The following is a 27,717-nucleotide window of genomic DNA, read 5'->3' on the forward strand; positions in this document are numbered from 1 at the left end:
TCATCTCTGCCTCCTGGCTTCCCTGGCTTCTTTCAAGTCCCTAAAATTCCACCTTCTACAAGAAACCTTTCCCTTTCCCTCTTAATGCTAGTGCCCTCCCTCTGTTGATCATTTCCAATTTATCCTACAGGATGTATTTCTTGTTTGTATATAGTAATTTGTGTCGTTTTCCCCCATTAGACTGTGAGCTCCTTGAGAACAGGAACTATCTTTTGCCTTTGTTTATATCCCCAGTGCTTAGCACAGTGCCTGGCTAGTAGGTGCTTAGTAAACATTTACTGACTGGCTGACAAAATAAACAGTAGCCCCATCCAACTAGCTATGCCCAGGAGCAGAACATGCTGAGTAGGAACTACTTTCCATAGTGAGCTCAACCCTATGGGGTGTAGAGGAAGGGTGAAGTCCCTGTAGATGGAAGAGAGGCAAAGAACTTGTCAGTAGAGCCATAACTAGGATGTGGCAATCAGTGCTTTGCCCCAAAGAAGCAAAATTTAGAGGGCATTGACTTGTAGTCCTTCAATAGGTACTCTTTCCTCTCAAAACCTCCCCTTTGCTTAATTTTCCTATTCTTTCAAGGGCATCCACCATTATTCCAGTCTCCCCAGTCTGTAACCTCAGTATTATCCTCAACTCCTTATTCTCCCTTACTCCATATATTCATTCAGTTTCCTAATCTTGCTTTCTCTTCCTCCAAAACATCTCTTGAATCCAACCCCATCTCCTTATTCACACAGCCATCATATTAGTTCAGGCCCTCATTGCTGCTGTCCTAAACACTCTCCTAATTTGTTTTCCTGCCTCAAGTCTCTTCCCATTCCAATCACCTTTCATATTACTTCGAAAATGATTCTCCATAAGTGCATAATGACCATGTCTTTCTCCTATTTCATAAACTAGGATCAAATATAAAGTCCTTTCTTTGGCTTTGAAAGCCCTTCACAAATTGGCCCCAATCTGTTTTTCCTGTCTCATTATGCATCATTTAACCTTCCACATTCTTCTCTATAGCCAAATGGGCCGTTTCTGAATTCCTCCCACGTGGAATTCTACATCCTGTCTCTATGACTTTTTACTGGTGTTCTCCCACACCTGGAATCCACTCTCTCCTCACTTCTAGCCAGGGTTGTGTAGGAGCCACCTGGTAACAGCTGCACGAGCTGATTAAGTTTCCAGTGTGAATATTAGCATTGCACATCAGAAACAAACTACAAATCAGGTCTTGATATATTGTTTTGTCAACTGTGCAGCACAAGTTTGTTTTAACTGGGTGTTAAAACATTGACCAGTACACTCCTGCCTCTGCCTCAACTGCCACTTCTACACAAAGCCTGTCCTGATACCCCACCCAGTTTCTCTCCCTCTCTAACTATCCTGTTTTATTTTATGTGTATTTACAGACATGTCTCCCCTAATAGAATATATGTCCCTCAAGAGCAAGATTGTTTCAGTCTTTGTCTCTGTATCCTCAGTACCTAGCTGGAATGTTTGTTGATTTATTGATTGAGGGTGGAACACCTGAAGTTAGGACCTAGTTCCAAGAGTAATGAGTTCAAATGGAAGATGCCCAATGCTGTGCCAGAGAGCATCCCAGGAGAATTCGTCTCCAGGGTATCACTTCCCTACCTTCCCTTACCCTTAAAACTTGTTATGTATGTCTCTTGTCAGTACACAAAGAAGCAGGGCAAAGGTCATCATATTTGGGTAAATAGGCTGAGATGCAGGCAACAGGAGACATGGGATTTCCTGCCAGACAGCAAACAGTCAAAGCAGGATTTAGGCTAAACTTGGATTGAGGTGTGAAATGCCAATTCAATTAATGCAGAGACAAAAAGAACACAGGATCGAAGGGCAGCTGGGACTGAATTCTGTAACCTCAGAGCACTGTGATTTACTCTTTTTTGTATCTGTTGGTAGTATACTTTTTTAAAAAGTTGTTAAAAGTATAAAAGGGGGATAATAATACCAGCACATACAGGTATATCTCTTTGCAGAAAGGCTAGGTATTACTATTAGAGGTCATCTAGGCATGGAATCAGGCAGCTAGTTGGTACAATGGTTAGAGTACCACACCTGAAGTCAGGAAGATTCAAATCCGGCCTTGCACACTTACTAGCTGTGTGACCCTGGGCAAGTCATGTCACCCTGTTTGCCTCAGTTTCCTCATCTGAAAAATGAGCTGGAGAAGGAAATGGAAAATCACTCCAGTATCTTTGTCATGGGGTCATGAAGAGTCGGATATGACTAAAATGATTAAACAGCAACAACAGTGGCCATGACATGATCTCCCCAATGGAGCGTGACCACAGGGACCCAGATAAGGTAGCTTCCAGCTACTTCAAAGAATTAGAGTGTGGACACTCTCAACCTGGTGGCTTCCTCATGTGCTCCATAATTTAAGTGTTCCGCTTCACAGGACATTTCAACAAACGTTATGTCATGGTTATTACCAGACTCTGTGTGTAGAGTTAATATTTTTTTTCTAATTTATATTGCTTTCTTTGGTTTTTATATCACCTTTATTTCCAGATATATTCTTTTCCTCTCCACCACCCTGAAAACCATCCATTGTAACAACAACAGCAAAAAAGAGAAAAAGGCAGTTCAGGTAAATTTAAGCGATGAATCAATCAAGTATTGCACAGTTTCACAACCATTGCCCTTTATCCCTACAAAGAAGGTAGGGAGATGCATTTTCTTATCTCTTCTCTGGAAGTTTGGTCACTATAATTATTTTTGTTGTTGTTCAGTCATTTCAGTCAGGTCTGATTCTTAGTGTCCCATTTTGGGTTTTCTTGGCAAAGATATTGGAGTGGTTTGCCATTTCTTTCTCCAGCCCATTTTGCAGATGAAGAAACTGAGGCAAACAGGATTAAGTGATTTGCCCAGGGTTACACAGTTAGTAAATGTCTGAATTCAGGTCTTCCTAACTCCAGGTCCAGCACTCTGTGTACTGTACCACCTAGCTGCCCTCATTATAATGTTTCATTTCCAAACCATAAAGGGATTTGTTCAAATTTCCATGATGAATTAATTGCAGAGAGACAAGTTGATTATTTTTATTTTATTTTTTCCCAAATTTTCTTTTTTAAAAAACTATGAACTCAACAAATATCAACATTTCCATATGTAATGCAAATAGGGGTTTGACCATGATCTATACAAGGCTATTATGTCATAGGCCCAGACCTGCCTATAAAGCATATGTCCAATATAGACAGTAGCAAACACAGACAGAATAGTCTTTTGGATATCAATCTTTCATTGACCATGGGCCCCTTGCCCTCTTGGAAGATGGTCAGTTGGAACCAGGTAGGCAGCTCCCAAATCTTTTGCTGGTGGGTCATTTTCAAAGAGGAGGAGCTGGGTGGCATAGTGGATAGAGTGTCAGGCCTGGAGTCAGGAAGACCTGAGCTCAGATCTGGCTGTGTGATCTGGGGTAAGTCACTTAACCCTGTTTGCCTCAGTTTCCTCATCTGTAAAATGAGCTGGAGAAGGTAATGGCAAATCATTCCAGTATCTTTGACAAGAAAACCCCAAATGGGGTCATCAAGAATCAGATGTGACTGAAACAACTGAACAACAACAAACATTTCAAGAGAGCTAGTTCGAGCCATGTGTATTGGTAATCAGGGTGGGATTTCTTGCTGTTCTTCTCTTTTGGGATGCCAAGGCTATCAAGTGCCTTTAATGAGTCTGGCCTTTGTTTGAATGGGGCAGGTAAAGTGGGATCTTTTTGTCTTGGAGTGTTTCTCAGCACTAAGGCAATCAGAAGTCATTGATTTGAAACAATGTATATGATATGGTGCTAGTGATTGAAGAGCTTTCTCACACACACCCCAGCCCTCAGGGTCCTGAACAGGGTATAAGAGCTCTGAGGTTGGTGTTTTGTCTTTGGGGGTACACTCGTTGAAAGAGTATTGGTGACAAGACTCTGGGCAAGCCGTTGAAACAGCTCTCCCCCACAATCTCCCCAGCTTTGATAATCCAGATGTTGGTGCTTCTCTGGTAACTATGTATTGCTACGGATAGACTGGTTTGTGTTATTTGCTCTGTTTATAATGTATGCTTGTAATTTCTGTTTGTATTTGCCCTGAAGTTGAGGGGGGCTGATCTTTTCCCCCTGAACTAAGTGAATGATATATGTATGTTTAATTAAACTGAGATCTTAACCCCTTAAAATTGTTTTCCTTAGAAAAGCAGATCAAAGAACTTGTGTTGGTAGCCCTTCTGTGTGCTGGTGTTATTGGTCTTACACAGCCACAGTAGCTGCTAGCAACATTGTTGTTACACTATGGAACAATGAAATTCTTGGGATGTAACAGTACCTCTCATAGGGAGTGAATCATGTAGTAACCACACTCTGGGCCGGTTCTATGACAGTGCATTTACTTTCTTGTAATGCCCCAGGATGAAAACTATAAAAAAAAAGTCAAGGCATCTAGAGAAGGACACCCAGAGGATCTGTCCCTGGCTTTGTTTCTGGGCAGTCTGAAGGTGCTTCCAGTTTCAGTGGACTGCATGCATTATGATGGAGCATTTATTAAGCAGTTACTTTGTAGTTAAGTGCTGGGATCCAAATACGAGTAAGAAAGATAGTTTCTGCCCTCGAAGAACTTACGTTATAGTGGGGAAAGACAATATATAAAGGGGAGCAGGAGAAGGGGTGATGGTATGATAGGATGTTAAACCCCATCCAGGTGATACCTATAAGGCTCAGCTGTGGTTTTTCCACAAGAATCTCCTACTTCTGTCATAAATAGCTCAGCTTTCCTAGCTGAGAAGGATTTGCAAGAGAAACATGCACAGGGCCAGCTTCCTGAACCCATTTGTGGGGGTCTGAGTGCACTATGGAGGGGACAAAGTAAACCATCACCCAGGTTTGTTAAGAGCCCTGTTTGCTATAGGCATCCAGGTAAATACCTTCAGTAGATGCTTCGGTGGGACCATGGAGAGAATTCATGGACCAACCAGTGGTAGACTGGACACACTGGCAGGTTTCACAGTGAGAGGAAAAGTCCCATATGGGTTCCTCCAAAATACCAGGCAGCCATAATTAGAGTTTTGGACATGTTTTACAAGGCTCACCACTACGTTCTTATGGCAGGAGCAGGACATTTTCCATCATGCCTTCCTGGGAAGATCACACAGACATGAGCAAAGGTACAGAGTACCCATACATGCCTTCCTGTCCCATGTACCTCTCATCCCCAAAGTTCACCACACAGCATCCATGCAACATCCTAGAGACCTTCCTACTTTCTCCTGAGATCATAAGGGTACCCATGGAACACTCTAGAGATCCTCCTGGCATGCCTCACTCTTACCACATGCTAAGCTCATCTTCTGGTATTATTTGTAACAAGAATGTCTATTGATATGCTTTGGCTCTTCTAGCAATATGTCAACTATTGGTCACTGGACCAGGAAGAATTTCACATTTGGAATAACAATAGTCAAATTAAAATTTGTTGACTCTCTAAAAACTGTGATTCTTAGTATCATCTTTCCTGCCACTGCAGAAGGGGAAGGGGATGGCACAGGACCAAGAGCCTGGGTGTAGAGCTAAGACATCCTCATCCCATAAGCTTCCTCCTATGTGTGTTGTTACCAGCAGGTGGTCTTGGAGAACGATGGAGGGAATACTTCGACTTCAATAATAACCAGAGGGAGGAGTCAAGATGAGTATATTGCTCAAACTGGTGGTTCCTTCCATCTGGGCTAATTCGTCACTGATAGGTGTGGCTATACCTTTTAAAAATTGATCCTTTGGGGATCAGCTAGATTGATTGGGGCCAGCTAGATGGCCCAGTAAGTACAGCACCAGCCCTGGAGACAAGAGGACCTGAGTTCAAATCTGACCTCAGACACTTGACACACTTACTAGTTGTGTGACCTTGGGCAAGTCACTTAAACCCAATTGCCCTGCCCTCCCTCCTCCAAAAAAAAAACAACAAAAATTGATCCTTTGGAGCAAGTATCATAGCATCATAGATTTAGAACTAAAGGGACCTCAGAGGTAATCTAGTCCACCCCCCCTCATTTTACAGAGAAGTAAAGTGACCTGTTCAATGTCACACAGAATAAATGGCAGAGGCAGGATTCAAACTCAGGTCCTCGGACTCCAGCCAACCAAGTCAGGAAGACCTGAGTTCAGATCTGACCCCAGACACTTATTAGCTGTGTGACACTGGGTAAGTCATTTAACCCTGATTGCCTCAGTTTCCTCATCTGTAAAATGAGCTAATGGCAGATCACTCCGGTATCTTTGCCAAGGAAACTCCAAATGGAGTCATCAAGAGTCATACGTGACTGAAACAACTGAACAACAGCAAACATTACAAATAGAGCTAGTGGAAGCTAGGGGGATTGAATCCACTCTATGGATTGTAGCTACTCTATTGTACCACCTGTCTGGGGTGACAAAGCTTAGGATCATAGATGTACACTTAAAAAGGATGTCAGAGTCAGTCAACTAGGATTTATCAGGTGCCTATTATTTAAAGTCCAGCAGGCTTAGGTATACATACTATTCACTTGATATATTATAATTGGGTTTCCTTTCATGAATTGAAAGGGTGATGTTTAAAGACCCCTCCCACTCCTGGAAGAGCCCTATTGTATTGTCTAATAGAGGAACACTGCCTGGGATGTAGAGGAAAGCCCAGCGGATGGTCTGCCCCTCCAGGCCAGGTGTGTCAAAGGCCATCCTGCCCATGGGCTGTGGGGTGGCCCTGGGAGTAGGGATCCACAGATAGTTACACTGGGCCAGAAATCCTCAGAGCTCTTCAACTGGCATCGTGAAAGGATATGAGAAGCTCCCTGTGCTGACGGCAAAGTAGGATTGCTACCCCATAGGTTCTAGGCCTATGATGCTATGATCCCAAAAGACAAATCAATACAGATAAATCAATACCAGACTATACAAAGTAAATACAAACTACTTGTGGGGCACTTTGGATTTCCGGAGTTGGGTCTTATTTTCAGAATTTGGAAAGGTGATAAATCCTGTCTGTTCCCCATCATTTAATAGTAAATGTTCTCTAAATGGGAGGTCATGGAGTTATATTATCTGTGAGCTCACCCAGAGAAATGAAAAATAGTCTATGCAAGATACTTTTGAATCCTAGGAAAGTTTGTTGAAGCATGTAGGTTGGAGGAGCTGGGGCTTGAATAAAGAATCAGGAAATAAAGACAAAGACAGTTTTCTCTCAAGTGCTCCTAGAGCAGAAGTTCTTAAACATTTTTTTTTTGTGGATCCCTTTGGAAGTCTGTTGAAGTCTATGAGCCCATTTTCAGGATAATGTTTTTAAATATATAAAGTAAAATTCATAGGATTATGAAGACAACCTATTATTTTGAAATGTAACTATCCAAATATACAAGTTCACACAGATCTCAGGTTTAGAACCCGTTTTAGAGGAAAGAAGTGGCTTTGTCCAGACCTATTACAGTTGGGGGATGGAATTGCTTTGCTCACAGTCTGATGGATGTAATCACAGAAAGTAATGGATAGATAATATAAATAATAAGATATTAATGTGTTAGAAGCGTAAAGGTGTTTCTTCACCCTGTTATCCTTTCACAAAGTATGAAGAAGTTTCCCAGATGAAATTAGAAGAGCATCTTGCTACTGGGTGGCTGAAAATGGTCCACATCTCTGATGGTCTTTACAAAGCTAAGTTTGCCAGCCCTGGAGACTGAGTCAATGGAGGAAGGGAACAGTTTTGTAGAGTGATTGGTGTCTTTACCTTATCAGAGAGCAGCAGGGAGGAGAGGAAATGTTTCCTCTCCTTCCCTAGCATTGGTCATGGCATCTTACCCAGCAGAGATACCTAGAGGAGGTACCTCCATAAAGCATGCCCCTTGAGCAGCAGAAAGTCACCCATGAATTCAAGAGAGAATTACAATTGTCTGTCAGGAGCTAACCTACAGAGGGGAGGAGGCCTGGGGAGCCCAGACACACAAATATCCCAGGAGGCAGTAGCATGAGTACACCATGAGAAGAGAAAGGGCACTGGGGCCCTGCAATACCGGAGGCATTTACTTGTTTGGCCACATGTGTGCTTCCCTACCAGGGGTCTCTGCTTATCTTACTCTTCCCTTGACATTATGTTCATTTGTGGGAGCATAGCCCCAAGTTTATGGGAGGAATGTTTTGTAACCATTGTTTTTGCTTTACCTTTGCTTTGAGCTAATGTGTCTAACAGATGATTATTAAAGGTGGGATTTACTGATGGGGATTCACGAGTTATAGTTTTAGGAGTATAGACCCAAAAAGTAGTAACTGACTTTTGGGTGGCCTAACTTACTAATGCACATGCATTTGGTCAGGGCATACGGGAGGTGGGGTGGGGTGCTTCACTTCTACAGTGGGGAGTGCACTGATGTTTGGGCAGGGACAGGAAAAACCAGAATTCTATGAGGCAGAGGTGAGGAAAGAATGGATTCCAAGCGTGAGGGACAGTATGGGCAATAGCACAAAGGCCAGAAATGGAATACCTTCTATAGAGAAAACCAAAAGACCAGTTTGTCTGGAACACAGAGTGGGTGAAGAGGAATAATCCTTAATAAGGCCGGAAAGGCAGGTTGGAGCCAGATGTGAAGGACTTTAAATGACAGAGGAGTTTATATTTTTTCCTAGAGGCAATAAAGAACTTCAGATTTGAGTTGAATCTGGAAGAAGACCAGGGAAACTGAGGAGTGGAGGTGAGAAGGAGAATGTTCTAGGCATGGAGGACAGTCTATACAAAGACCCAGAGATGGAAGGTAGAGTGTTATGTTTGAGGACCAGCAAATAGGCCTGTGTGGCTGGATACAAGGAAGGTTGTAAAGACTTGAAAGGTAGGAAAAGGCCAAGTTGTGAGGAGCTTTTAAATGCCAAACACTGTATTTGAACTTTGAGGTAATAGGGAGCCAGCCACTGGAATTTATTGAGTAGAGGAGTGGTATGGTCAGATCTGCGCTTTTGGAAAATCACCCTGCAGTTGAGTGGAGTCTATATTGGAGTATGGGGACACATGAGTAAGGGGAGGCCAACCAGAAGGCTATTGCAATAGACTGGGCCAGAGGTGATGAGGGCCTGAACCCGAATGGTTGTGGTGTGAGTGGACGAAGGGACATATTCAAGAGATGTTATGAAGGAAGAGGTGACAAGATTTGGTAACAAAATGGAACTGTGGAAGGAGTGAGAGTGAAGAGTCAAGGATGACTGGGAGGACTCTAGTATACCCAACAGTAATAGAGTATCTAGAAGGAGGGGAAGGATTGGTGGAAAAGATTATGAGTTCTGTTTTGGACATGTTGAGTTTGAGATGCCTGTAGGACATCCAGTTTGAGATGCCCCAAAGGCAATTGCTGATACATGACAGGATTCCCAAGAGAGAATCTAGGGCTAGATAAATAGATGAGATAATTATCTGCATAAAGGAATTCATTGAACCTAAGGAGCTAATGAATTCAAGTGAGTTAGGACAGAGAGAAAAGGGCCCATAACAGAGCCTAGAGGGACACCCATGTGTATTAGGTATGGCACAAATAAAGATCTAGCAAAGGAGACTGTGTAGTCGCAGAGCTCTAGAAGACATTTGTCATGAAAAGCTAGACAGATGAGAGTATCTAGGAGGAAAAGGTGATCGATAATGTCAAAGGCTGCAGGAGGTCAAGTAAGATGAGGACAGAGAAAAGACCATTAGATATGACAATGAAAAGATCTTTGTGCAGCAGCTAGGTGGTGCAGTGTATAGTCTATAGTATATAGTGTATAGAGGAGTCAGGAGGACCTGAGTTCAAATCCAGCTTCAGACACTTACTAGTTGTGTGACCCTGGGGCAAGTTACTTAATCCCAATTGCAAAAAAATCTACCCCAAAACAACAAAAAAAAAACCCAAAAGATCTTCGGAGAGGTCAGTTTTGGTTAAATGATAAGACTGAAAAGCCTAACTGCAGAGGGTTAAGAAGAGAATGAGAAAAGTAGTAGAGTCCCTTAACGTGGGTAGTTTTCTGGAGTTTAGCCAAGAAAGGGAAGAGAGATATAGGATAACAGCTAGCCAGGATGGTCAGATTAATTGAAAGGGTTGTTTTTTTTTTTGAAGGCGGTAACAACTCGAAAATATAAGACTAAGATTTTCAAAGTACTTTCTTCATAGCAACCCCATGAGTAGATAATATATTTACTCCCATTTTACAAATGCTAAAACTGCCAGATGGATTGTGACTTGCCAGAGTCACATAATTAGTATCAGAGTCAGGATTCAAACTCAGGTCTCCCCTGACTACAAATCCAGGGCTCTTTCTATTATACCTCTTTGCTTCTCAGAAAGGTGTTTGCCATTTCATTTTCATTCTCCTGGAGGTGTGTTCTGTGGAGTAAAAGAACCCAGTATTAACACTCACCATTGTTTTTGGTTTTTCCCCTTTAGGACTTTACCATGACCCTGTACCTGAGGCACTATTGGAAGGATGAAAGGCTGTCTTTCCCTAGCACCAACAACCTCAGCATGACATTTGATGGACGACTGGTAAAAAAGATCTGGGTTCCTGACATGTTCTTTGTACATTCTAAGAGGTCCTTCATTCATGACACCACCACGGACAATGTTATGCTTCGGGTCCAGCCTGATGGGAAGGTGCTATACAGCCTCAGGTAAAAACCTGTTCCTGTTACTGCTTCTCTGGCTCAGCTCAAGTTGGGAGGAACCTGAATCTAGAATGCCTGCCCTCTGGCTAATTCTTGCTTTTCTTCCTGCAAAATTCTTTAAATATGTGTGTATATGTATATATATATATATAAATATATATATATATATGTACACACACACATACACATATTATAGATAAATATATAATAATGTATAAATATAATATAAAGTATGTATTATATATATTTAAATAACCTACGGAGAAGAGTAAATTGCCAACTATGGCAGCAAAAAGCATGAGTTTCTGAATAGCAGCTCTACCTTTCAATTCTGATTACTAATGAACCCCACTGCTAATTTCATTTCTTGACATTAAGGGGAAGCAAAGCAGTATTGAATAAAGATTTTTTAAAAAAGAATTTTAGAACATAAAAAATATAATGGAGGGAGCAGAGAAATATGGATGGCATTCTAATCTAATACTTTGACTTATATACCCAATTTTTTAAAAATTATATTTACTTCTTCAGTCAAGAAAAGTTAACAAATCCCCTACTCCACTTGAGCAACCATGCTCCCCACTTTCTGCGGGAAGGCAGTGTAGTATAGTGAAAAGAATACTAGGACAAGAATAATAAGGGTAGATTCTTTCCAGGGTACAATGGAGGGAAGGCTGAACTTGGAGTGAGAGGACCTTGGTTCAGTTGTCAACTCTATTGAAAAGTACGTGTGTGACCTTGGTCAAGTAATACAACCTCTCTGGGCCTCAGTTTCCTCATCTGTAAAAATGAAGGGCTTGGACTAGATGGGGAGAGGGAGGAGGACAGACATTTATATAATGCGCCAGATACTTGTGCTAAGCACATTTTACAAATATCATCTCATTTGATCCTCACAGCAACCCTGCAAGGGAGGTGCTCTAAGATCTCTTCTAGCTCCCATCCTATGTCCCTTCTCACAGTGGTCCTATAATCTGTGAGATCTGGGTTCGAGTACTAGTTCTATCACCTACTAGCTGTGTGATCTGGGGTGAGTTATTTAAACAATCACCAAGGATTTAAACAATCAGGTGTTTACTATGTGTCAGGCCCTGTTTCCTCTGCTGGGGAAAGGAAGACAAAAATGAAATCATCCCTACCCTCATAGAAAGTATTCTACTTGGGGAAAGCACCAAGTACAAGCATACATACATACATACATACATACATACATACATACATACACACACGTAATACATACAAAGTAAGTAAAAAATGGTTTCAATGGGGTAAGCCCTAGCAATTGTGGGAATCAAAAAAGTAGGAAGTAATGTTTGAGCTGACCTTTGAAGGAAACTAGAGATTCTAAGAGTTAGAGGTGAAGAGGAGCTTCATTATAGGTAGAGAGAGGACAGTCTATGCAAAGGAATGGGGAAGGTACATGGAACATCAGGTATGAGGAATAACAAGAAGTCTCGTTTGTTTGGAACAACATGGTGGTGGTGATGAATAATAGGCCTGGAAAGGTCATTTGGAGGCAGGTGCTAAAGTAGTTTAAATACCAAATGGAAAAGTTTGCATTTGATCCTAGAGATAGTGAGGAGCCACTGAAATTTACTGACCAAGGGAGTGTGACAAAGTCAGGCCTGTGTTTTAGGAATATCCTATGTTATTGTTCATCCTTCATTTTCTAAGAGGACCAATAACAAAATGGGGGTGATGTCTTGACTCACTCATGAATTAGATTTAAGTGAGGCAGAGTTGCAGCCTCATTTTCTCTTCCAGAGTCATTGAAGTCCAGTGGTAAGACAAAAGACAGGAATACTGGTGTTGGCCAGGGATGCAGTGGATGACCTTGGCATCTTTGAAGTTGGACCAAGCTCTAAGCGCTCCATTGTGCCTACTTCAGCTGCCTTCATGGCCTTTGGAACAAACTGTTCTCATCTGCCCGTGGAGGATGGGTTGCCTGTGGGAAAGACTTGAGGCAGGGAGATCAATTAGGCTATTGAAATAGCTCAAGTGAGAGGTGATGAGGGTCTGAATTAGGGTGGTCGTGGTGTTGGACAGCAGAGGTGTTGAGGAAGTAGAATCAGTAAGACTGAGCAACTTATTGGATGTGTGGGATGAGTGGGACTGAGAAGTGGAGGATGGTTCTTACCTTGTGAACCTGGACAACTGGAAGAATGTCAGTGCCTTTGATAGAAGTAGCGAAGTTTGGAAGAGGGATGGGTTTAATTTCTTTGGAGTTTCAGTTTCTTCATTTGCAAAATGGAGATAAAAATTCCCTGACCTACCTACTGTCTTCTGGCACTTAGAAATAGCTGTTTCCATGGCAATTAGCGTGGACAGTGGTGGCAGGAGTCACGGACCTGCATCACATTCAGAAGGTAGAGGCTCACCCTCATGGGACAAGGCAGAAGAACATACATGCACCCAAAGACAGCATATTAAGGAAATTCTTAAATCTAGACATTCATTGCTATCACAGCATTAAATCCTATGGCTTGATTGCTGGGCAGGTCTTTTCACTCCTCCCTCCCTTGGATTCAGGGTTGTGTGAAGATCACATGAAATAATATTTGTAAAGCACATAATGCAGTGCCTGGCATACAGTGAGCGCTGTAGCAATAAATGCTATTACTATCCCGGAACTTTCCTGCTTCCGATCTATAGGGCACTGGACTTAGAGTCAGAAATACCTGGATTCAAATCTTGCCCCTTACCTTTATTATCTGTTTGACCCTAAGCAAGTCACTTAACCTCTCTCTGTCTCTGCCTCAGTCCCTGGATTGATGGGTAGTCACCTCAATTTCCAATTCTTTGACACCACAAAAAGAGCTGCTATAAATATTTTCGCACATATGGGTCCCATTTTTATGGGTTTCCCATTTTCATGATCTCTTTGGGATACAGACCTAGAAGTAGTATTGCTGGGTCAAAGGGTAGGCAGTTTTATAGCCATGGTTGAATCATTTCACAACTCCACCAACAGTGCAGTAGTGTTCCAATTTTCCCACATCTTCTTCCTATGCTTCATTTTCAACCTGCACCATGGAATACTCATTCTCATCTCACTTGCTCTCTTCCCATTGTAGATGGTTCCAAGAACAGTGTGGCTACTTCTGGGTTGAGGTGAAGTTTGAGTAAGATGATATATATTGAATATTACTGCTCCGTATTGTATTGAAAGGGGTCTGTACCTACTCACAGGAGCACTTGCTTTACATAGAGAAGTAGCTTGGTGCAATGTATAGAGCACTGGACTTAAAAGAAAGAAGAGTTGGGTTCGAGTCTTATTTTAAACACTTACTAGCTTTGAGATCAGTGGCAAGTCATTTAACTTCTCTGGTTCTCGGTTTTAGCAACTGTAAAATGGGCAGCTAGGTGGCACAGTGGATAGAGTGCTTGGCCTAGAGACAGGAAGATGAATTCAAATCCAGCTTCAATCACTTACTAGCTATGTGACCTTGGGCAAGTCACTTAACCTGGTTTGCCTATGTCTCCTTATCTATCAAATGAGCTAGAGAAAGAAATGGCAAACCACTCCATTCTCTTTGCCAAGAAAACCCCAAATGGAGTCATAAAGAGTTGGACATGACCAAAAAAATGAACAATAACAAAAGGGAGAATAGCAGCAACCATAGAGTATTATGAAAATCAAATTAGGTCCCTTATGTAAAAGCACTTTGCAACCCTTAAAGTGCTCTATAAATTATAACTATCATAAGAGGGAGGAGAGGGAAAGGAACAAACATTTATATGCTGTATAAAATGCTTTACAAATAGTATCTTACTTGATCCTCTCACAACCCTGGGAGGTAAGTACTGCTATTATCCTCATTTTATAGTTAAAAGAAACTGAGGCAAGCAGAGGCTAAGTGACTTACTCAAGGTCACATAACCAGTTAAGTGTCTGAGGCCAAATTTGAACTCAAATCTTCCTGACCCCAGACTCAGCAGTCTATCCACTGTGCCACCTAGCCACCTCTATCATCATCATTATATTAGCATCAAAGGAAAGTGACTGAGATAGCTAAGTACCCACAATGCTATCTCTGTTCAAGCTAACAGGTGCTGCTCCAAAGGCAAATTGCTCCAGCTTAATTTTGGGGGGCCAATGTGGGTAGGGACTTGCAGCTCCAGGTGCTAAGTCTCACTTTAATCACTCTGCATGGGCTTTTTCCTTTCCAGTGCCTCAACCAGGGTTCCTGTCCAGTCAAAGTAGGTACGATTTAATCACATTAAAATTTATAATTCGATTGGCTTGTGCCCCCATTCCCAAAAGGATCCTCTTCTCCAACTTCATGAGACCTGAGAGGATTATTCACATATGGATTAAAATACATTTACTAAGCAAAATTAAAATGTAAGGGGTTCAGCATTAAAGCCGTTTTGGCTTGAGTAAGCCACAATCATATTGAGTAAGCAACAATATCTAGGCTATTGCAGACTGAACTCTGCAACTATGCCCATCCAGGTGTTACTGAACTCTGCCTCTCACTGTCTATGCTGAGACAAGCATAACGTGGTTTTGCTCTGGCTCCTGTTCTCTGAGGTTCCATTTCACTCCTCCAAAAGGGTCTTCCAATATTCTGAGAGGATTGAGGAGTCTCTCTTCCCTGCCAATGACTCAAGCTCCCACTGATTGTCTTTTCCCCAATTTCAGGGGCCAAGTAACTAGCACTCCAGTTCCATTTAACCAGTTAACATTGAATTAGCTTTGACAAAGCGATATTTACTTCAAAGATGTAGCAAGAAGAAATGTACAAATGTTTATCCCAACACTTAAGGGGTACATAATCCCCTCTACATTATCTAGGTCTTTGGGGATAAGGAGTAGAGACAGGGAGTAGAGACTAAGTTCACAGTTTATCTCAGTTCCTATACAGCATTAGTCCCACCAAGTTCAATTTGAAAACCCCACTGGGTTAGCATCCTGGACCCTTTGCTCCTCAGAGCTTCCTTGCTCTTTCGCCATAGCAAAATCCAGTCCTGAGCCCTGTACTCCCAGATCACCATAGCTTGAGACTCCACTCAGTCAGAAACTCCATTCTTTGCACCCAGAACAGAAAAGGACAAGGAAAAGGGCAAAGTTCCAGGACCAGTTCTCTGGGCAATATGGCCAAAGCAGGGGCAGAAGGGGCCAGGAGGAGGGGAACCTCAGACCCGCCCCCCTTACCACATGGTATGAGTGAAGGACCCCTTCACTCTCAAATGGGAATGTAGGAAAAAGCCCTGACCTCGTTTAGTTGGTCAGTTTTAAAGACAGTACTAGCAATGCAGTTAGTGGAAAAAGAATATTCCCAACCCTGTGGTAGGCCACTGAAAAAATGATCAGTTCTCCAGTCTCCCAGAAGAAGGTCCCCAGCTTCTTCCACTTTCACACTAGCTAGGTGACATTATCTTAGGTGAAACCCCCATTAGACAAGCTTATCCCCAAAGACCTTCATACCAGTGCTTAGTCTCAGCTCACAAAGGGGTTAGTTCTCACTGTGTAACTCGGGGCCAACATCCATCCTGACCCATATAGAGAGAGTCTTGCTTCCTGGCCAAGTGATGTAATCCTTTAGTAGGCAGATTTTCCCAGTCAGGTTCTATTTTTGAATTCTGTCTCAGGGAATGCTGCCTTATGCCACACTCCCCCAACCCCAAGTCTTCAGGAATTTCCACCAAACTCCTAAAAATAAAAAAAATAAAAATAAAACTGGGCCACAGATCTAGGTTAAGGATCCCTACACTAAAAGAAAATATAGACTGCTCTGTTTGGCATTTAAAGTCCTTAAATACTGAAGGAACTCACCATTGGGAGAAGGGTGGAGAAATCGTCAACGTTCCAGGGTAAGGACCCAGGATCTCAGGGAAGTTCTGGGTTTAGAAGGAAGCTGAATCCTGATGGTGAAGTCCAAAGAGTCAGAAGCTCAGCACTCCACATTCTGTCACAAACACTCCAGGATCTCACTAGCACCATACCACATCATTGCCAGCAACAAGAGTACATTCTAATATTCTTTTATACTCTAGAGAGTAATCGTCCAAACTAAAGTCCCACCTTCTATAAGAAGCGTTCCCCAATTTGTCTTAATTCTAGTTCTTTCTCTCTGTTAATTCCACCCTTCTCCCAATGGTGCATTCCTTCAGTATTTAAGGACTTTAAATGCCAAACATAGCAGTCTATATTTTCTTTTAGTGTAGGGATCCTTAACCTAGATCTGTGGCCCTGTTTTATTTTTATTTTTTTTATTTTTAGGAGTTTGGTGGAAACTCCTGAAGACTTGGGGTTGGGGGAGTGTGGCATAAGGCAGCATCCCCTGAGACAGAATTCAAAAATAGAACCCTACTGGGAAAATCTGCCTACTTATCCTCTATATAGCTTGCTCTCTCTATATATTTGTTTATATGTTGTCTCCCCTATTAGATTATAAGCTCCTTGAGGGCAGGGACTGTTTTTGTTTCTTTTTGTATACCCAGGGCTTAGCACAGTGCTGGGCACAGAGTGAGTGCTTAATAAATACTGATTGATAATTATGGACAGCTGTGTGAAAGGTTGCCCCCTTTATACATAACTATGTGCTTTCCTATGGTGTTCTCAACCTTCATGTGTTAGTATCCTTGTTGACATTCAGTGGTTTTTCAGTCATATGTGACTCTTTGTGACCCCATTTGGGATTTTCTTGGCAAAGATGCTGGAGTGGTTTACCATTTCCTTCTCCAGCTCATTTTACGGTTGAGGAAACTGAGGCAAACACGGTTAAGTGATTTACTCAGAGTCATACAGTAAGTGTCTGAGGTGGGATTTGAACTCAGGTCTTCCTGACTCCAGGCCCAGCATTCTATGCACTGAACTACCTAGCTGCCCATTGGTATCCTTGTACTTTCCCCAAACACTGCCACTTTAAACTCAAAGGTATAACTGCTTCTTGTGATGGGAATGTGAATGAATGAATAAAATGTTAATGTTAAAAGTTATTAAGGTACTTTCTATTTAGTTTTCCAAATTTGATAGCTCACTTCAACTTTATAGACTTCGTTTTAGCTTAAGCATTTATAAATCATAAAGATTAAATTGCCGTACTTGGCAAAGTAGAATAGACAGTGTGGTCCATAAAATCTTGTGCATTACATTGTTATCATAATGGACATAATGTAATATATAAGATCCAGGCAATTTTGAAGCTGGCTTTATGCCTGGAAGGGAACACCATATCAGTCAATAAACAGTCACTTCAAGTCCTCATCCCAGTTTGAAACCTAAGCAATCTGACATCAGGTTCATCTGGCAGTGTTGCATGCATGAAGTCATTGGAATTTCATCTCCAAGTTTTGAAATGTGTCCCCATAGGAAAAGCTTTTCAAAGAGCTGTGAAATCTTATAGTCTTTGAAGTTCTGAGGCTTAGTTCTCTACCCAAGTGCATCATGTGAGTTTTCCCAGGGCTCATTGCATTACCAGCAGGATGTTTTAGTTATGGCAGATTTTTGGACTTCTATACTTATTTCCATAACTGTGCCCCATTTTCCTTTGTTTTTAATCCAAATACTCAGAAAATGTAAAACCCTGACAGCAATCCCTCGTCACATCCTCCAGACAATCAGAGATTAAAACAACTATAACCCCGAGAATAAATTAATAAAATGAGGAACTGAGGACAGAGCTAAGTTAAAATGGGGGTGGGTAGAAATTGCTTACCTTGAGTGACCAGTCAACAGTGAGCACATCTTACTCCACAGAATGGAGGTAGTTTAAATATATCCACATATATATGTGTGTATGTATACATATATATATATATATATAGAGAGAGAGAGAGAGAGAGAGAGAGAACTAGTGTTTTAATTAAATCAAATACTTAATTGAATTAAATTTAATGTTTAAATAATTGTTTAATGGAAATTAAATCACAACATTAATATTAGCACTATACATTATTTCAAATAAAAAAAAGAGCTAGGTAGTAAAAGTGAGTACTAAGCAGGTACACTGATCATCCCCATTGTCCTCTGACCTGCCAATGTACTCTAAGCCCTCTAGATACTGCTACCTGCTCTGCAGTTTATCCCTCAGGACCACCAGGTCTGCCCATCCGCTGTGTAGCTGAACCCACTTCTTTATGTTGTTTCCTTTAATCAGAGTGTGAGCTCCTCGATAATAGTGTGTTTTACTTTTCTATTTGTATCTCCAACATTTATCACAGTGCTTGATAAATAGCAAGCAATTAATAAATGTTTTTATTCATTCAACAAGCATTTAAGTGCTTCCTGTGATCCAAGTAGGTATTTTGCACCATTATTCACAAAATAATCACAAAAATTCACAATATTCACAAAATACAGAACCACAGGAAAGCCTCTAAGGTGTTATTTGGGCCCCCTAAAGATGATTTTTAACTAGACAGGATCAGGAATGTGAAGTGTGAATAGATTAAGATCTGCATGGGCTAAGGAGTACCCATGCCTATGAAATTACAGATTCATTGAGGTAACTGGCACAGTGGAGAGAACACTAGGCTTGGAATCAGGAAGACTATATTCCAGAGTTCAAATCCAGCCTCAGACACTTACTGGCTATGTGATCCTGGGCAAGTCACTTAACCCTGTTTGCCTCAGCTCCTCATCTATAAATAAGCTGGAGAAAGAAATGGCAAATCACTCCAGTGTCTCTGCCAAGAAAACCCCAAATGGGAATGCAAAGAGTCAGACATGACTGAAAAAAACAAAGTATTAAAAAGTCATAAACTACTAGGTGAAATCACTCTGATTCCTATAGGAAAGAGAAAAATATAAAGAAGTTGGACTTTTACTGGCAGTTACCTAATCACTGATTTTTATGATTTGTCATAAAATTGATTTATGATTTTTCTTGTAAGATGGTCTAATCTACCATTCTTCCACTTCCTCTTAGCTTCACAGTAGGATGTCCATGTCCAAAGAGAGGAAAACCCATAAAAGGACAAAAAAATCAGCATCAAATTCACTTCCATATGAAAGCTGGGTCAAATTTAGAGTCTCAGATTCAATGCCTCATCTCATTTTAGTTCCTTGACTCAAGTTTCTTTAATTATCCGTGATACAGAAATAGTCTTCAGAACTTCCTATTCTTTGAGTATTCTTTTTATTTTTCCTATTTCCACTGCATGTTAAAATTTGTCATGGGGGCAGCTAGGTGGCGCAGCAAGTAGAGCACCAGCCCTGGAGTCAGGAGTACCTGAGTTCAAATCCAGCCTCAGACACTTGACGCATTCACTAGCTGGGTGACCTTGGGCAAGTCACTTAACCCCAATTGCCCTGCCTTCCCCCCTGCAAAAAAAATTAAAAAAAATAAATTTACTTGTCATGTTAATAATATGGGGCACATGGAGACAATAATACTTTCCTTCATTTGTTCATTTTATTTCCTTATCTCTTTGCCATCTGCCACACTAAGAAACCAGAAAGTAATTCCAGAATTCTGTAATATAAAATAATTTTTTTGGGGGGGAGGGGGTGAAGGGAGCTGTAGAATGAATAGAGAAGTCATACTTCACTCCTTGCCATGATGCCCAACAATATATCTAGAAATAAGAGTAAGAGGCTTTGGGGTGGGTTTTCTTTTTTTTGCATTCAATTCAATAGGCATTTATTAAAGTCTATTTCATGTCAAGCACTATGATGGAAGGACAGGGGAATATACAAAGACAAAATGAAAAATAGACCCTTGCCCTCTAGGAGCTTACATTGTATTTAATACCTTCTGCTTGCATAAATTGAACACTTAGAGTGCATTGATTCTAGAAACCATTGAGGCAAGATGATGAAATTATTTGATGACTTCTAAGCAGGTTCAGACCTATGCTGAAGTAAGACTTTACCTCTATTTCAAGCGGTGAACTAACAACAGGGAGGAATTTTCTGAATTCGATACTCTTCTAAGTTTAGTCCCAAGGAAATTCCCATGTGCATGATGTACAAAGCTGGTCCCAGGAGTGTTGTTCTAACATCTTCTATTTTTAGTTACTTCCTTACTAACAATGCTACAATTAGTTTCATTCAGAATCCACCAGTAGATATTGAAGCCTCACGTGGTATATCTCAAAGTCAGTAAATAGCTTGCCTTTCTACGGCATCTCTCTCTCTGTGTGGTGGCCCTTTTCCATCATAATTCACTCTTTTGCTAATCCATTTGCCTGCTTTCCTAACTGAAAGGGAAATAGAAACAGTAGCGTTTAGGGATCTCTGAATTGGGCTGAATCTACACATTAGTGGAAAGACCTGGAACATTCAGCCTGAAATACCATATCTGCTCAAAATTTACAAGTGATTGACCCTGAAGTGGTCTTTTGATTTACATTAATTACTCAGGTAATTTCCTCAATTCTTCACAGAATACAGACTAAGGGATTGGAGACAAAAGAGCAAAACAGGAATAGAAAACAAGTAAAAAGAGAAAAACCACCAAATAAGATTTTTTTCACTGTGTGTACTTTGAAATCATTTTCCTTCGGTTTATGTCGAAGTGGTGGTTCTTAGTTCCTTCACAGCTAAAATGTAAATAATGAGAGTACCTACCTCCTTAGGATTGTTGTGAAGACTGAATGAGGTAATATACATAAAGCATTTTATGAAATTTAAAGTGCTCACTAAATATTGGCTGTTATTGCCATTATGGTTATTCTATATTATTTTCTTAAGAAAGAACACTTTGTCCCCAGTGCTCTGAAAGCAGACATCCCTTCCTTTGTAAAATGGGATTATTCTAAACTAAAAGTATTAAAAAAATTTTAAAAATTCCTACTTATTTATACAGGGAATATTTTTGGTTCTTTTCAGTCCTGGCAGACTCCATGAAACTTTGGTAGTAAAAATATTATCTACACCCCCTAGTGGAAATTATTATAACTAAAAAGTATCAAAATCCTGTCCAAAAAATGTAACACCTTCTGGACCAAAATTTTAAATTAGCATTGGTAGTTCATTAATTTCATTTCTAAAACATAACATATAATTTTTGAATACCTACAAAAGAGCTTTAAAACTGGGTAATCTAAAATGAGTAGTACAAAGTATCTTAATTTCAATTTAACAATCAATCAATCACTGAGCATTATTAAGAACTTACCAAGTACCTACTGGGTCTGTGTTATGCACTGGGGATTCAAAGCCAAAAATTAAATAGTCCTTTCCCTCAAGGAGCTTCCTTTCTATTGAGGGATACAACATTTTAATCGACTATATAGTTAGTCAGATAGCTTTTGTTAAGTGCCTACTATGTACCAGACATAGTTCTAAGTATTGGGGACACAAAAAAAGGCAAAAAAAAACCAGTCCCAGCTGTCAAGAAGCTCATAGTTTAATGTCTAGTGTGTACAAAATAAATACAAAATGATTTTGAGAGGAGTGATCTCTAACAACAGAAAGAATCAAGAAATGCCTCTTTAAAAACATGGCAGTAGAGCTGAGTCTTGAAGGGATCCATGGGTTCCAAGAGGTGGGGGAGAGAGAGAAAAACATTCCAAACATGGCAGGCAGCCTGCACAAAGGCATGGAGATGGGAGATGGAATGTCACATACAGGGAACAGCAAATAGGGAAGTTTGGCTGAAACATAGAAAGTATGAGTGAGAGTAATGTGTAATCAGCCTAGAAAGATAGATCAGAATAAGATTATAAAGGACTTTAAATGCCAAACAGAGTCATTTATACTTTTATCTTGAAGCAGGGATCCTTAACCTGGAATCTGTGGCCTTGTTTTGTTTTTATTTTAGTATTTTGATAACTGTATTTCAATATGCATTTCAAACTGTATTTCAATTTCCTTTGTAATCCTGAATATTTTATGCACTTAAAAACATTATTCTGAGAAGGGGTCCATAGGCTTCACCAGACTGCCACATGGTTAAGAGCCCCTATCCTAGAGGTAACAGGGAGCCACTGAGCAGGGGAGTGACAAGGTCCAAACTGTGTTCTAAGAATGTCAACTTGGTGTGGTATATGAATGTAATGGAAGACTATTGTGCCAGAAGAAATGATGAGCAGGCAGGCCTCAGAAAAACCTAGAAAGACTCACATGAATTGATGCTGAGTGAAGTGAACAGAACCAGGAAAACATTGTACACAGTAACAACAACATTATGCAATGATCAACTATGATTTACTTAGCTCTTCTCAGCAATACAGTGATCCAAGACAATTCCAAAAAACTCAGGACAGAAAATGCTATCCACATCCAGAGAAAGAACTATGGAGTCTGAATGCAGATTGTAGCATATTATTTTCACTTTTCTTTTTTTTTTGTGGCTTTTCCCTTTTGTTCTTTTTCTTCTTTCACAACATGAATAGTGTGGAAATGTCTTTACATGATTGAACATGTATAACCTACATCAGATTGTTTGCTGTCTTGGGAAGACAGGGGCGGGGGGAAGGGAGGGAGAAAAAATTTGGAACTCCAAATCTTATAAAAATGAACACTGAAAACTATCTTTACATGTAAATAAAAATACCATTTACAAAAAGAAAGTATCAATTTGGTAGGAGAATGTGTGGAGGGTGAATTGGAAAGGGAAGGGACTTGAGTTAAGGAGATCAATTAGGAGGCTATTGTAATAGTTCAGATGAAAGACAATGAGGACCTGAACTAGTGTGGTTGTGGTGTGAATGGAGAGAAGGAGACAGGATACAAAATAAGTCGTAGAGATAGAGTCCACAAAACTTGGCAACTCCTTGAATATAGATGAGTAAGAACGAATGAAGAATGTCTCTGAGGTTATAAACCTGTATGATTGGAACAATGGTGGAGCTTTCAACTGAAATGGGAATTCAGAAGGAAAATTGATTTTAGAAGCAAAGATAATGAGTTCTGTTTTTATCCATGTTGAGTTTAAGATGCTGATGGGATATCCAGGTGGAGATGTCAAGCAGGCAGCTGGAACTGGGACTCCAAAGAGAAATGAGGGTGGAATTTGGAATCATCTGAATAAAGAGGATAATTGAAACCATGGGAACTGAAAAGATTGCCAAGAGTGAGAATATAGAAAAGAAGAGAGCATATGCATTTATTAAGATACAGTTCTTTCAGAAGCCAGATATGCTTTTATCTTTTCTATATTTATTTTATTTATATCATATCTTATTTTTATTTATGTTATTTCATATTTATTTTATTATTTCTATACTTATTTTATTGCCATGTGTTGAGACCTTTGTAATGGCCTAATGTTTGCACGTGACACAAATTAGTGGAAGCAAATGGTTTAGCCCTGACATCAGTGTGGTATGGGAAAGAGCTGTGGATTCTGCATTCAAGGATTTGGGTTTGAGTTCTGGCTTTCTCCTTGATGGCTGTCTAAGCCTCAGTTTCCTCATCTGTAACATGAGGCAGTGGAACCAAATTATCTCTCTAGTCCTTCCCACCTCTAAATCCTATAGCCCCCAAACATTTTGTTTTCCAACTACACCTAAGTCCCAGTGAATTTAATTACACTGCAGGAGATTAGATGTTTCACCCCAGTGGAAAACAGCAGGTGCCTTTTTTTTTTTACTGATCATTTCATATTCATTGGACATTGACAGGCTCTGAGAATTTCAATTGTGTCATTTTATTTCTAGGGTCACTGTGACTGCAATGTGCAATATGGATTTCAGCCGTTTCCCCCTGGACACACAAACATGTTCGCTCGAAATTGAAAGTTGTGAGTATAATTGGGTCCAGCAATTAAAAACGTATCTCTTAAAATTGATCCATTTGATTCAATGCAACAAGCACTTAGCACAGGGCCTGACACAAAGCAGGTGCTATATGAATGCTTGTTGTCTTTCTCCTTTTGAATTACAGTTATCTGTGGATCTCATCTTCCTCTTACCTTCATTTACTCATAAACTCCTTAATGGCCAGGGCCAAGTCTCTTCCTTTTTCTCTTTTTATTCTTTATTTCTCTCCCAATGAGTAAGCACAGAAATCTGTACTTGGTAGTACAGATTGGTAGGTGCTTGATAAATGTTTGTTGCATTGCATTGCTGTTAAATGTTATTGTAACATAGATATTAGTGTAACATATTGTAACATAGCCCATTTGACCATGGCCCCAAAAAGTTACTTCAAGGATAACTTTAAAAATCAAGAGGAAAAAAATCCAACACTCCTGCAACATGCCTTTTCTGTCCTCAAGAGCAGTGGTCTCCAAAGTGGAGGCCCTGCTGCTGTCACTCCATGGCGGGGAGAGGGGGTTTGAAGTATGACCTTAAGGAGTGTAAAAGGTAGTTAGGTCACATCCCACTGTTGCTTTAAAGACCTTATTCCCTAACTCTCCCCTCATTCAGATATGCCAGCTTCTACCCTCAACCCTTCTGATCTCGGTTAGGACTCTCACAGGTACCTCTGGAAAATTCCATGTCAACTCCCTCCCCTTACCCTCCCATCATCCGATGACTATAGCAAGTGCCCTTCCAAGGATGGGCTCTATGGTTGGAGGCAGTGACTGGTGAGTGAGAGCCCTGCCTCCTCCTTTTCATTTTGGGCAGGACAGAGAAAGTCACATGGAGTGAGCAGATGTGGATGGCTTATGTTTTGGAACATAGATTTTATTATATTATCTTTCTCCTAAAACCACCCATCTTCCAAACTCTTCTACTAGTCCCAATATCCTGCTAATCACCCAGCTCTTACATGCTCCATGCTTGACCCTTCATTCTCTCTTGCATATCTTATAAGTTGCCAAACATTGCTGTCTTCCATACCTCTCACATCCTCTTCGCTCACCTAGCTAGTTAGGGCTTCATCGTCTGGCTATTGCAATAGTTTTCCAGTTAGCTTCCCTGCCTCAAGCCTCTTCTTTGTCTAATTCAACCTCCACAGAGCTCCCCAAATAATTTTCCTTAACTGTAGATTCATATCACTCCCCTACTTAAGAAACTCCAGTGACTCTCTATTGAATCTAGGATCAAATATCATTTCATTTTTATCTCATCCTTCCTCAATTTCTATTTTTGTATGTGTGTGTTTTGCAACGTCTATAATTATTAGTTGAGTAGTATCCGTACGTAATCTAAACATACATATATTTAGAGGTACACATTCAAAATGCTTTTCCTGACAGAATAGCTTGACCAAAAAGATTAGGAGATTTTGGGTTTTTGTTTCCAAAAAAACTTTTTTCGTATTGAAAAGCCAGGCTCTGGTGGCTTCCATGGCAAAATTCTCCCTTTCCCAAAATGATGGTAAATTTTACGATTATACCTAGACAGGGATGACCCAGATTTTTGTGTTGAAAAATACATTTGGAATCTTAAGTATTTTTAAAGTATTGCTAATGAAAGTCCATAGGGACTTTGGATTGCTGTCAGTTGGCAAATAGGTATTATAAACCCTAGAGACAGCTAGGTGGCACAGTGAATAGAAGGCTGGGTCTGGAGTCAGGAAGATGAGTTCAAATCCAGCTACCACCTAGCTGTGTGCTTCTAGTTAAGTCATTTAATCTGTCTTCCTCAGTTTCCTTAACTATAAAATATAAGATAGGGGCAGATGGGTGGTGAAGTAGATAGAATGCAAAGCCTAGAGGTAGGAAGACCTGAGTTCAATTCAGGTCTCAGACATTTACTGGCTGTGTGACCCTGGGCAAATCATATAAACCAGTTTGCCTCAGTTTCCTCATCTGTAAAATGAGCTGGAGAAGGAAATGGCAAACCAATCCAGTATCTTTACCAAGAAAACCCCATATGGGGTCACAAAGAGTCAGACACAACTGAAAAATGACTGAACCAACTTTGCTAGATGTTGGGAATAAAAAGTCAAGAATAAAATATTTCTAGCCCTCAAGGATGATGGAGAATGTAAGCATATAAATATATACAAATTATTATTAATAATAGATATGATTTATATAGCACTTTAAGGTTCACAAAGTGCTTTACATATATTCTCTCTTTGGGTGAAATAACATGAGGTAATGGGAGGAGGGTTGTTAGTAGGAACAAGTAACTGGGAGATTTGGGAAGGGCCTTATGTAGGATGTGGCATTTAATTGAACCTTGAAGGAAGCCAGGGATTCTGAGAGGTAGAGGTGAAGAGGGGTGTGGGTGAGCATTCCTGGCATGGCATGGTGCTTGGGATTTAATAAATGCTCTATCTCTCTGTCATCTAACTATTTACCTACAGTGGTCAGCCAATGCACAAGCATAGATTGGGAAGATGAAGTGTTGTGCATAAGAATAAGCAAGAAAGCTTATTATACTGACTGTGGTTTGGACCAGAACCTAAAAGCAGTGAGTCTGGGACCCAACCAGGATGGGTCTTTATTTTGTCAGAGACCAAAACTAGAAATCTCAGGGTAAAGGTCTGAATAAGTGAATTTGAACTAAAAAGAAGAGGAAAGTGGTGGCAAGAAAAGGAAAGGATTGTTTTAGTATTTTACATCTGGGTAACTTAAACTGAGAGAAGATGAACTTAACTGTGTGTGCCAATTGCAGTGAACAGGGCAGGGAAAATGGGCAGAGAAAATGGAAAAGGAACAGGACTTAGGAATGAAGTTTTTAAAAATTAAATGAAAACTTTTTGATTAACCAAATTTTATTTTCTCTTTTCCCCACTTCTGCCCCCTTTCCCTACCCGACTGAAAAAAGAAAAACAAAACCCTGGCAACAAATAGGCATAGTCAAGCCAAACAAATTACCACATAGGAGTGAGTTTTTGGATGGTGAAACTAATCCCTAATTTTTTTTTTACCCTTGGATGAGAGAGAAATAATAGCTAATAACTTATATAGTACTCTAAAGTTTGCAAAATTCTTAACATATATGATCTCATTTGATCCTCACAAAGTAAGGTAAAGTAGCTTCTCCTATTAGGACTAATTATTAGTACCCAATTAGTAAGGTACTATTATTAGTACCTTACTTTGTCCACTCTACAAAGCTTTACCCTACTAAAGTCCTATAAAGCAGGTACTGTTCCCTTACCCAGTAGGATAAAGCCCTGTAAAGTAGGTACTATTATATCCATTTTACAGATGAAAAAACTGAGGCTGAGAAAGTTCAGATGTTTTACCCAAGATAACTCAGCTAAGTAAGTGTCTAAGGGAGGATTCAAACTCAGGTCTCCCTGAGATCTGTTAGGGAAAGGGAAAATTCAGATATTTCC

The 27,717-nt window shown here is 40.4% G+C and overlaps 1 protein-coding gene across 1 annotated transcript in view; it reads left to right on the top strand.

Annotated features, from left to right (window-relative positions):
- The window catches only part of LOC118856351 (gamma-aminobutyric acid receptor subunit rho-1), a 42,542-nt gene that overhangs the window by 4,543 nt on the left and 10,282 nt on the right, over positions 1 to 27,717 (top strand). Inside the window, exons 3-4 of the mRNA XM_036766628.1 lie at positions 10,420 to 10,643; positions 24,192 to 24,274. Of these exons, the coding sequence (XP_036622523.1) occupies positions 10,420 to 10,643; positions 24,192 to 24,274 (307 nt within the window). The remainder of the gene's footprint in view (positions 1 to 10,419; positions 10,644 to 24,191; positions 24,275 to 27,717) is intronic.

Source organism: Trichosurus vulpecula, chromosome 7, assembly GCF_011100635.1.
Source record: "Trichosurus vulpecula isolate mTriVul1 chromosome 7, mTriVul1.pri, whole genome shotgun sequence".
Taxonomy (NCBI): domain Eukaryota; kingdom Metazoa; phylum Chordata; class Mammalia; order Diprotodontia; family Phalangeridae; genus Trichosurus; species Trichosurus vulpecula.